The following is a 12,356-nucleotide window of genomic DNA, read 5'->3' on the forward strand; positions in this document are numbered from 1 at the left end:
TAGCACCTTGAGGAAAGCCTGTGTAAGAAAGGGCAAAACACTGCCCAGGGGCAAGGGGAAGAGTGTCAAGCACCAAGCACCCGAGCAGGGATCCCCTGCAGCCCCTGGAGAGACCACGCTGGGGCAGGTTGTCCCCCTGTGGCTCATGGAGAGGACCATGCTGGACCTCAGCACTGCAGCTGTGGAGGCCCCCACGCCAGAGCAGGTGGATGTGTACCTTGGAGGAAGCTGCAGCCTGCAGAGAGGAGCCCAGACTGGGGTAGGTTTTCCTGCCAGAAACTGCAGCCCATGAAGGACCACACAGGAGCAGTTGTTCCTGATGGAATGCAACCTACACAGAGGATCCCCATGCTGAAGCAACTCACTAAGGACCGTACCCTGTGGGAGGGGAGGATGGGAAAAGTGTGCATAGGAAGGAGCGGCAGAGAGGAGCTGTTACGGACTGACCGCAACCTCCATTCCGCATCCCCTGCACCTCTGGGGGCGAAGAGGTAGAGGAGTCAGGAGCGAAGGAGTACAGCTGAGCCCGGGAAGAAGGAGAGGTGAACAGGAAGGTGTTTTAGTTTTTGTTCTTGTTTCTCACCCACCAACTCTATTTTTAGTTGGCAATAAATTAATTTGTTTTGCCTAAGACAGGAATCGGTAAGTGATCTCCCCCTCCCTATCTCAGCCCATGAGCTGCTTCTACTTATTTTCCACCTCTGCCCTGGTGAGGAAGGGGCATCTGGCAGCCAACCAAGGTCAGCCCACCACACCCACACACTGTCACCCCCACCACATGCCTGCATATTCACATATTGGGAACAACCACGGCATGCCGAGTCCAAATAAAGTGACAGTTAACATTTTAACAGTGAGTACATTTATTGAAGTGGTTGAAGTTCTGCACTCCATTGGACACACCGTTCATAACTTAAAGGGAACAGACCAAAACATCGTGACAGGCTCCAACTGGAATATTAAAAAACTCACACAATCTTGTCACTTAAGAAGTGGAGTTAAATCATTCAATCATTTTGGTCTTCATCCCAGTCTTTCTTTCCTGATGGAGGTTTAGGGCCACCAGCTGGTTTTGCCATAATGATCTTGAAGATAACGGGGAAGTAGAAAAAGATAAGGTTAGAATCAGACTCTTACCCCACTCTTACTTAGAGCCATATGATGCTGACCATCAACATTCACTAAATTCATGGTGTTTCCCTACTCTGAACCTAAGCCAGTGAATATTATTAGTCATCTAATTGAGATATTCACAAATTAGTTATTTTTCTCTTGAAAATGGCAGCTGAGCCCCAATATAAAAGAAGAGGGCTTTTACCTCATTTTTGCATGCAAATTAAGACTTCAGTTAGTCTGCAGAAAGTGAGTGCTTAAATAGGCTAATGAGTGACTGGTTTATAGGATGCACACTACAGAAAGCTGAAGAATTAATCAGAGCTATTGTTCTGACTTACTGAGTCTAAACATCACGCTTTAAAAGCATAAAATCCACTAGTCCTACCACGTTAAAGGCTCATTTTCTGCACTTGCTATAGTGACAAGTAAGGTAAAACTAAAACCGTACTTGTCATCCCTCCAATGAAAAGTTGGATTTAGGAGTAAAATTCATTTGCAAAGGCAGAAATACAAAACGTAGCAATCAGCACACATGAGACAGCAGTGTTACACGTCCCCAAGAAAGGTATCATCTGCCATGTGCTTGTCAATAAACTCGTGCATGCATTCACACACAGGTACCTCTCCGCTAGAGAAACAGAGCTTACTGCACACTATTTTTCAGGCTCATCTTTCCAGTCATCCTTATCCCAATGTCCTTGTTGCTTAGGGGCTTTTGGACCGCCTGCTGTTTTTGCCATAATAATCTACAGAAATTTTACATGCAAATATGTTTTTGCTAAAGTTCCACAAAATATATAAAGATTTTTGTCGTTAAGATTATAACCTCCATTTTTCCTAGAAGTTGATTTACTCAGAGATAAAATCTCATATATTGTAAAAATGATATATTGTTTACATAATATTTACAATATTGAGCTCATACATTGTAGAAACAATATATTGTTTACACATAATATTTACAATATTTACAAATATTTACATAATATTTACAATATTATGTGAAACATTAATATGAGAGAAGGTTTCTTGTGTTAAATCTTGTTAAGTTAGGATAACTTTCTGGATATAAGTACCAACTGTCAAATCTTAAAAAAAAAAAAAAGAAACATTAATAGTGCTCCTATGGAAGCAGGAACATTGCCACATTCCAAATTATGGGCTCTTGAACAAACTACTTCCTGGCTTTCAGAAATAAACAAACCACGTTTCCAAGTATCATATTTTTATGCCTTGCATTCCCAGGAGATTCACATATTTTGCATTAGTGTTCTGCATGCTGAGTTAAAGGTTTCAGTTCAGCCGCGAAATTACTTGCAAGCTTACCTGATCCACCCTTAGGACAGTTACTGCTGCATTCGTAGCTAGCTTGATACCCCAGGATTTTCCAAGGTATGTGTCTAATATGCCAGCTTCCAACATATCCTTCACAGCAGCAGTTTCGGCCTATCAGACAGGGGGAAAAAACATTATTCAAAACCTTCTCAGGCTTCTACCTAGCAAGTTATTGGGTTTTCAAGGTTACAGGTTCAGAACAAGTTATTGCTTTTTCTAATCTCATCTTCTCTCTTCAGAAAGTAATTACTAACAACTTATTCTTCATCACATTAGTTCAGTATCTCACTTCACCTCCTACATAAGGCCACTATACTACATTGAATTTAACTGCTTGCCGATGAAAAAAACTAAACACTTCAGTATTACAGTTCTAAGAAGTTATTCTTCTAGACTGTGCAACACACAGCTTCAATGATTTAAATTGATCTATAAATACTTCATACTGATAGAAGTACTTTTAAATATAACCCTGTACTGCAAAGCACCAAGTAATGTGAGAGACTATTTACCTCAATATCAAATCCAACATTTTTGTTCCCTTCCTGATGCACAGCATAAAGTTTGGAGATGACCTCATTAGCCTTTACTCCAGAGTTTTCTGCCAGTGCTCGAGGAATGGCTTCAAATGCCTCAGCAAACTTCTTGATGGCATACTGGTCAAGCCCAGGACAAGTCTAAAGTGAAGTTGAAAACCACGTCAGCACATCAAAAACCGTAAGATAGGGAGGCATTTTTCCCACATTTTTTATTGATTTATATGCATTAATACACATACATACACACACAGAATACTTTATACCAAAATGTAAGTCACATATGTATTTAAGTACGTGCGTGTGTATATAAAGAAAATAAAAAGTCAAAAAGCCCATTTGCTGTACCTCTCCGTAAGATGTGATCTGCTTGGCTAATTCAATCTCTGTTGCACCACCTCCAGGAACGAGACGTTTATCCTGTGAACAGACCATCCCAAAATGCAGTGTTTTGCTTAAGCCATCCTATTAATTTTCACTTTTTAGAATTTATATACTCTATCAAGAACGCAATAGAACTTTATCCCACACAGACTTATTAAGAATCTGCTTCAGAACAAACATGCATTTTAAGAGAAATTTACCAGAATTTACTCATTCATTCCAAATGTCTTTGAAGAAAAACAGCTTCTTCTGTAAAAAGCAAAATAATAATGCAGTGGGTTTTGTGTCTGGGGTTCTTTGGTGGTTTTTTGTTTGTTTTAAAAAAAAAAAAATTTCAACTCTTGGCTAACTAATAGAATTTCTAGATTTTCTCATCTTTTCCATTAACTTGGTGGGAAGTATCATGCAGGAAACCAATCTGCTGTACACTAAGTTTAACAGGTCAACAGGTATCACAAGGTGTTGGGGTTTTTGTTTTGTTTTTTTCCAATTAAGCATTTTGTATATCCTTTGGCAAACCAGCATCCATTTAAAAGACTCCCAGTCTTTTAAATAGAAAAGTAATCATCATAAATCAGGACCACTCCTGGAGACAATCATAAACACACAGTCTATGGCTGGTTTTTGTACTCTAAATCAATATGCATGTCTTGGTATGTACAGAACATGAATGTCAAACAGAAGTTTAACATTTTTTGCATGCCACCTTATAAGTATATATACAATCATTTCCTTTTGTATTAAAAAAAAAAGGGAAAAATATTCAAGTCCACAAAAGTTGCTCAGAAAAAACTCTGAAGAACTGAGATCTTCCACCTATAAAGCATATCTGTAGTATGTGGAGGAAAGCATGTCTTGTCACCAATGAACTAGAAATTTAGTTTGCAACCAGTCAGTTCCTCCTGATCACCAGTGACAAACAAAGCTACCTAGTTTTTCTTCTGTGTCGGGTTTCCAAGGAACATTACAAAACATTTAGGGAAACAATTAAGAAAGAGCTGATTGCCATTAGAAAGTGGTAAAACTAATCCATCGTCAAGAACTCGCTCATTACTGGAAAACTGAGTGCAGTACATGCTGAGCACCACCTTTTACGTACACTATATTCACAAGGATGTCGGCAGCAATCTTCTCTACACCTCAATACTACACAGCCTTCTCTACACCTCAAGAAGGCTCCTGTCCTGGTTTCGGCTGGGATAGAGTTAATTTTCTTCCTAGTAGCTGGTACAGTGCTGCGTTTTGGATAATGTAAATATCTGCTACAGCTTTTGTAGCAAATGAGCACAAAGCAAGCACGAGCCTTGCCTCAAACTGATCCATAGCTCAGTTTTGGTAACTGAAGTGTTCTAGTTACTTACCCTTGTGAGTACTTTGAAAGTATTTACACCATCATCCACTGCTCTCTCTATGTCATCCATCAGATTGTCTGTAGATCCACGAATGAGTATAGTAGAAATGGCACCATCCTCCTTTTCTGTTCAGACGGACATGTGCATTACTGAATTAAGTTTGTTAGATGTAAAACGCATACGAACATCATACTTGTAGAACAGCAGTATTAGGAGTTTTGTAGAACATACATACCATGCTTAAACACAACAACTTGTGTATCCCCAACCTCCGATAAATATACACTATCGCAGTGACCCATTTCTTCTAGAGTAGGGGGAGTCTGGAAAGAAAAACAAGAGTTATGAGGTGAACCCGCTCATCAGTACTCTCCCTTCTGCAACTCATTTGAAAAGTCTGTACCAGTCTGGGTAGGGCTGTTGCACCAACGGTTTTGCACAGTCTTCTCAGATCCCACTTTGAGTTCAACCTTTAAAAACAAAAACAGTCTTTCTAATAACAAGTTTCCAGAGCAAACATTAACACATACGAGTAAATATTCTCTTGTCAGCATTTTGTAAACTAATGACATCTACAAAAATTTACTGCATCAAGTTATAAAATCCGCTCATCTATTTTTTCAAGTTATAATTATCTATTTTCAGGGATGCTATGCAAAGACTATTTTCTAAGAATTTAAAAACAAGTAAACAGTTCAAATACATAGAAATTATCAAACTTCATCTTCTAATGCGTAAGACTTGAATCCATCTTTACAACACCTCTATAATAATCCTTCTTTGTTATGCAAGTGATTGCAGTATGATGCTCCATTTCCAGAAGTTCAAACTTTTTGGACACTGCCAATGAAGTTACAGCTTTCAACAAAGGACCACTTATTTGTGTGAGATGTGAGAGCTGCTGCTAGTAATTTGACTATGTTGTGCAGAATGTATTTTGAGGACGTACAAACATGCTTTTTTTATAGATAAGAAGATTTAAGGCCCACAAAAATGACAGAAAAGTATTAAGAATTAGTTCTTCCGTCCATCAATACATTAGCAATGATGAGATACGTTTTCATGCGCACATCACTAAAGCATCACATGAGGACTGTGACCAGGAGGAACCATTATGGTAGTGTCTTATACGCCTTTGAGGCCACATCCCTCTTTACTAGATCCAGAAATTTTGGTATTCTTGATTTCAGTTGTGCTATAAAGGCACTTAAACCAGAATAACAGTACCATATATACAAGTTACTCCCCATTTAGCTGTCACACAAAGGTGAAATACTATCAAGAAACATAAGCTGTGAAACAGCCAAATTGCAGCTCAGATTTTGATCCCACTAGAAAACCAAACAGTCTGCAATATTTTGTTTCTAATTCATTTTAGAGGCAAGAGATAAGGCAAGTACATTTCGTAAACCTGGTAGATCAAATGTTTTTATGCTCTTCTAGTACTTACCTGACTAACATAAGATTGTATTTGTTGGCATAATGAAGTGCCATGTCTGCCACTTTGCCACCTGTTACTACTACATTTGCACCACTATCAGCAATAGCTTTGACTTGCAAATCCATCAGATTTTCTTCTCCCTTACTGAAATTCATCAGCTCTTCAGCATTCTTTATAAGCACGGTGCCCTAGTAAAACACATACACTGTTATCAAATCAGTGTTAACGACATGCCTAAAGGTTTTTGACAAACCATTCTGTCTCCCAACCTATGCATAAACCTCAAGTCATCCTATTTTATAGTACTGCCACCCTTCTCAGGCAATGGGGTAAAACAAGTCAAAAAAAGGGCGATTCTAGCATTTCTAGACAACCTTGACGTTCAAACATTCTAGCACGTAGTTTGGCTCAAATAACCCAACAAAACTAACAACTTCCCAACCCCAAAAACCCTGTAAAGCAAAACTAGGTTCAGATGTTTTCTATGAACTTTTTTAAACTGATGAACTCAATATTAATAAAAATATCTCAATCACCAAGTGTCACGAGTATTTATAGTTAAGTCTAAAAATAAGAGCACATGAGCATAAATAGATATCTAACTTATTGTGAGCTTCTACATACCTTAGTTTCAGTTATCATACCATCAAAAGGGCAGGAATACACAGCTATTTTTGCATCTTTGACAGAAGTAACATCTCCTTCAGTTTCTTTTTTAAAAACCATGCCATGCAGTACTGAGGAAGCAGAGATACCAGCACCCTGAAAGGAAAGAAATGGAACGGGGGAAAGTCGTATCATTGATCATTTATTGCCAGAAAGCTGCACTACCCTTTACGAAAAGCAGTCCTTCCATTCATTTGAATATAGCAACCTAAGTCTTCATTGTAGCACAAAGAAATAAGACTCAAGCTGATTTAGCAACATCGAACATTGTCTTACAGGTTCCCATTTTAAGATTAGCTGGTGGTCCAGCTTAAGGCCTGTGATATTCATTTCCTGTGCTCAACTTGCTATGTATTTATTAGCAGGGAAAAAACACAGGGGGAAATTCATAGTAGATGTAAGCTTGTTCCAATCCTACGTACCATACTGAGGCCTAATGTCCCACTGACAAAAAGAACGCAAGATTAGACCGCTACATTTCCGCCAGCCTGCATCTTAGCCTGATCTTGCGACTGCTTCTACAACAAAGATGCAATCAACATCCCCTTGTATAATTAAGTTAATGTATCTGATTTAGTGTAAACTTTCAACATTAATGATTTTTGTTTCTGAAAGCTGCTCCTGGGCACTAACCAAGGAATGTAAAGACCAATTTCCACAACTTATTATGCATGCTACAACACAACAGAGATCAGAATAGAAAAGGCACTTTCAAAATTCAAAGATCTAAAAATTAACTTCCATTAAACTGTTTACCTTAATAATACAGTAAAGCTAGCTACTTCCAACTTACCACAATTTTGCACACTCTGATATTATCAACATTGAAATGACCAGAATCAGGAAGAATAGACACTGAAAAACGGGAAAAAGAAGCAGTGTGGGGGGGGGGGGGAGGGGAGAGAAAAAAGAAACAAAGAATGAATTTGTGTTGCTTAATGGATAAAGTAGAACAATGACACCATAAATAATGCCTGGAGTTTTTCTGCAGTACTAAAGTTTTGAGATTTTAAGGTTTGAGATGCCTGCCTAAATTTAAGGCAATTATAATCCGCTAATAACCTGCATCAAGAGAAACAGAAATTTTGTTTTTACAATGTAACAATCAGAAAGCAACACCTATTCAGGCTGCTCAGTTAAATTAAGTCCAAATATCCATTTACACATGTACATACAAGAATGAAGTCTGACCCAGAATATTCCGAGAAAACACTTAAACTAGACACGGAAGTTTTTTCTTGGAAGTCTAAAGGGAGAAAACAACAACTCAACGCAACTACAGTCTTGCTTCCATTGTTCTGTGGCTAAGACTAGTAACAGCTCATCTGAAGCGTACTACATCTTCCTAACGATAAAAGAGGAAGAAAGATGGGTTTCTGCTTTAAAAAGACTAGAAAGCTATTTCTATAAACGTTTAGTAGAAAACACAGGCCTTTTCTGAGCCACAATGCCAGTGACGAGTTCAACATAAGAAAGAAGGTTATACTCATTTCAGAGGCTAAAGCATTCCATCCAATTCAACCTGATAAACTACCCATACCTTTTATCTTACATGAAGACATTATTAATGATCATAAGCAAACTTACTCGGTTTTTTAGATGCATGCACACATCCGTTCTTGTCCACTTACCACAGGCCTGAGCAATAAGCTTTGCCAAAAATTGTTCATTGCCATATTGTTTGCTCATCACTGAAGTGTGCAACAAAGATGCCACTTCTTCAACATCTCGAAGGTTCTTTGCAGAAGAGCACACCAAGTCTGGAAGAATTTCTAGGGCTTTCTTGCAAGCCTTTTCGTATCCTTCAATCACCTGTGCAGCAAACAATAAATATTCACTACACCACTTCACTATGCATTCATACTGCTTATATCTCCTTTTCAAAGGGCCATAAAACATCAACAAATGCAAAAGCTTACAAGGGAAGCAAGCAATCACAAGCAGCAAAACATACACTGTTCTTCATACATCTCTATCTAAACAATTAGTTCGGAAGGAAGCAGATGATTCACAATATTATGACCCAAGAATACTGACCAACGGCAATCTGAATTCAAGCCATGTGAACTGTAATAACAATATAACTTGCCTCTGAGACTGATAACCCCATCCTCAGAAGGTCTTCTGCTAACTCCAGAAGAACTCCAGCAAAAACAAGGACAAAGTTTGTTCCATCTCCAACTTCTTGCTCTTGCATGTGGGAAGCCATCACAAGCATTTTTGCAGCAGGATGCTGGACCTTTACAAGAAGTTACACATCTTAGTTACTAACATCCCACCTAGACTACAGTTCCAGGTTTTTCTGTGCATCCAGTATAAGCCCTCTTATTTCAAATTGTATCTAAAGATACTAAGAATGCACAAAAAAGGCGAAGAAAGCAGCACAGATTATCTTAATTGGCTAACTTCCCTAATAAGCAAAAGTACAAACATAGATAAGAAAACCTAAAATCAGAGAACTGAACACTTCCCCTACAACATGAATTAAGACATCCTTGACATTGGTTCTGTGCTATTTTTACAGGATGCAGTGGCTCCACAATCAAGCTCTGCGACAGGAAAGGAGCCTGAAGTTTAGGTCTTCAAGCTGAATTCATTTGTGTAATACGCAAAGTAGATGCCTAAATTACAGTTCCATTCTGGTGTTTTTTCTGCTTGAAGATCACACTGCTTTCCCTTTCTTTCAAAGAAATGCAACAAAAATGCTGTGTTCTTGAATATAATTAGAGCAGCTGTCATTTTATCCCAGAAAGTAACATGCAAGACTTATTAGATTAAGTAATCTGCAGATTACTTTTTTAAAACGTAACTGAGACTTCCACAGTTATTCTACTTATACCGAACACTAACACAATGTGTTAAGTAAGGAAATACTTAATACACTATTTCTATCAGTAAGAATCGAATTCAGTAAAATATTATTTGTGTTGTGATACACACATGAATTTGATAGTAAGAGGAAAAAGTTAGGACAGGTCAGCCTTTCCACACTTTTTAAGTATTCACAGGATGCTACTGCTATATCCTCAGCTTCTTAAATCCAATTAATGTATTCTAAGCAGACAGGAGAACATGGCAACCACCAACACTTGGAGATAAACACAACAGCTATTTCATTCAGAGTTTTCCAAACACTGTATTGTCTAGACATACCCTCTTCTAAATCTACACTGGTTTGGGGGAAAAAAAAGTAGGTGATTATTAACCATCTCCTGCAACTACTTAATGCTGCTTTACAAAAGAGTTCTAGCCCTCACTGTGGATACAGCCCATTGACATCACTCAGATCCAGTGAAAAATGTAAATGATTTACAAAATTACACATGTAAATCATCTGGCAGGATGACATGTATTTCCTTATTAACATTCAGAACCATAGCAGCCCATGAACAGAAACACTAGTTCACGACTGACATCTTCTGAAGCAAGAAAACTTACCTCCAGCTCTCTCAAGATAGTAGCAGCATCGTTTGTAACAAAAAGCTTCTCCAGATGATTGATAACCATTTTGTTCATTCCTAACGGAGGGAAAAAAAAAATATTAAAAATCATTCATTAGGCAAGCATCACTTTGCACACAGATATTGTTTCATAACTTTCAGGTATATCTTACACATTAAAACGTTAGCCCTATTAATAATTTAAGAACCGAAAAGATTTTTGCGAATTAACGCTTGGGAATGTGTTACATTAAGGAAAAATCAATAATTTCTGAATAAGCAGTTTTCTCTTCAGAAATACTAGTACATCATTTAATTAATCGATACTGGAGAACACCTTCTGTTTTGGTATATCTGACCAGACACAGTATGGTCATGTTCATTACAAATATTTACCAAGTTATTGTATTTCCTTTAATTTTTGTAGGTCTTCCATATAGCAGTAAGACAGCAAAGAGGACACAGTAACTGGTACAAAAACCTGGCAAAGGCAGGTACATTGTGCATAACTTAAAGAGCTGGCCAAACAAAGTCTCATCTGTATAGCCACAAAGACTATATTTAGAGTTCTCGAGCAAGTCCAACGTGTTTCCTCAAGAAACAAACAGTTGCTTCTTTGTCGAGGTAAGTTTAGCCTTCAAACATAACATTTTGCTCAAAAACACTACGATAATTTTAGGATTTATTTACCATTTGGTCCATAAGCTGTACGGGTGGTTTGAGCAAGCTCTTTGCACGCCTGGATGTTCCTATAGACAGCTTCTTCTAGTCCTGAATAATGCTAAAAAGAAAAACGTTCTGCTCAGAATTAGGCTTCTAATAAAAAAGGGATGAACTAGCCATTTCTCATCAAAGCAGCAATAATCTACAGAGTCCATGAAAGTTTTTGATTAATTTATATTTGGTGTTTCACTTAAAGTTTAAACGGAAACTAAACCTTACCCAAAGACAGTGAGAAAAGAACTACTGTGTACTCCTTCCCAACTAGGCCGCTCAGCAGGCACAGTACGTTTCTGAACAGCAAATCTGAACAGTGACTCAATTTTCAGTGCAGTTTGCATCTCTTAAGTCCTCCAGAAAAGGCAGTGGCATACCAAAGGGAAATAGAAAATAACCAAAACCAGACTGAAGAGGGGCAAGGGTTTTGTAAGCATGTGTTTTTGTACATGGTTCTTTACTCACAACTCTGTATTCCACAAAAATCATTTCACTCAGTTCTACATTCAAACATGTGCGGTTTGAAAATTCAGAAGCAGAATGATTCATAAAATATTTGTGTTTGAGAAGCCGATCAGCCTGGCTTCAGTTTGGACGCCTTAAGAAAAGGAGGGATCCCCAGAAAGGGCCTCAAGAGCAGGGTAAAATGTACTGCGTGGCCCATAAGAGAAAGGCACTCTAACAATATTTACTCTCTAAATACAAAACAAATATCTCAGGATGTCAGCTGCCTCCTTGTTTTGTAAAAGACAGCTCTTGCTATTCTGGCCTTGAATTCTCTATTAGACAACCAGCATCTAAGCCACTTTGCTTCCCTGCTCTCCCCCTGCCCTTGACATATGCAATTCTTTGTCTCCAAGGAAGATTCTGAAAAGAAAAATAGAGGGCTTTCCGAGTTGCTAACTTCACTTTCCTTTCTATTGAACAACAACCAGAAATTTTCTTCTTTTACCTTCCACTGCCATTAAAAAAAACAACAAACCACCAAACCCTGCTTGCTTTCTGTCCGCTTTTTCAAAGAAAGCTTCTGCTTTATCAGGCACAGTCCTTGACTGCCACCGAAATCTACACTATGTTAACGTTAAATACGATGAAAACGGATTTACGGAAAGGGAGTATGAGGAAAGTATGACGTTACTCTACAGTACTGGCAACGGCGCTTTTCTTACAGGCACAGTAACAGAAAAGAGCCAAAGCATATACGTAACAAGCAGGAGGCTTCTGAACAGCTACACGGACAGGGCCCGGTGCCGTTTTGCTGACCACCACCCGCAACAGCTCTCCAAACGAAACGCCCTCCTGACATCGTTTCCACAGCCAAGGCACGAGGCAGGCGCGCAGCTCGGCAGAGAGCAGCGGCGCCCGGGAC

At 38.6% G+C, this 12,356-nt stretch overlaps 1 protein-coding gene across 3 annotated transcripts; it reads right to left on the reverse strand.

Moving 5' to 3' along the window:
- Positions 1–839: 839 nt before the first annotated feature.
- CCT8 (chaperonin containing TCP1, subunit 8 (theta)) lies at positions 840–12,172 on the reverse strand. Of its 3 annotated transcripts, none has more exons than XM_009327805.1 (16): positions 12,157–12,172; positions 10,961–11,051; positions 10,269–10,348; positions 8,920–9,069; positions 8,462–8,642; positions 7,624–7,685; positions 6,789–6,926; positions 6,174–6,352; positions 5,127–5,193; positions 4,959–5,046; positions 4,733–4,848; positions 3,336–3,407; positions 2,964–3,128; positions 2,443–2,562; positions 1,764–1,862; positions 840–1,085 (listed from the first exon to the last, which is right to left on the reverse strand). In XM_009327805.1, exons 3-15 carry the CDS (start codon positions 10,344–10,346, stop codon positions 1,770–1,772), a joined length of 1,509 nt encoding a protein of 502 aa, XP_009326080.1. In that variant the 5' UTR covers positions 10,347–10,348; positions 10,961–11,051; positions 12,157–12,172; the 3' UTR covers positions 840–1,085; positions 1,764–1,769. The 3 variants fall into 3 exon arrangements, with proteins under 3 accessions (XP_009326080.1, XP_009326082.1, XP_009326081.1); XM_009327806.1 differs by having other exon boundaries at positions 998–1,085; positions 1,738–1,862; XM_009327807.1 differs by lacking the exon at positions 1,764–1,862.
- Positions 12,173–12,356: the final 184 nt, after the last annotated feature.

The sequence above is a fragment of the Pygoscelis adeliae genome, unplaced genomic scaffold, assembly GCF_000699105.1.
Source record: "Pygoscelis adeliae isolate BGI_AS28 unplaced genomic scaffold, ASM69910v1 Scaffold14, whole genome shotgun sequence".
NCBI classification, from domain to species: domain Eukaryota; kingdom Metazoa; phylum Chordata; class Aves; order Sphenisciformes; family Spheniscidae; genus Pygoscelis; species Pygoscelis adeliae.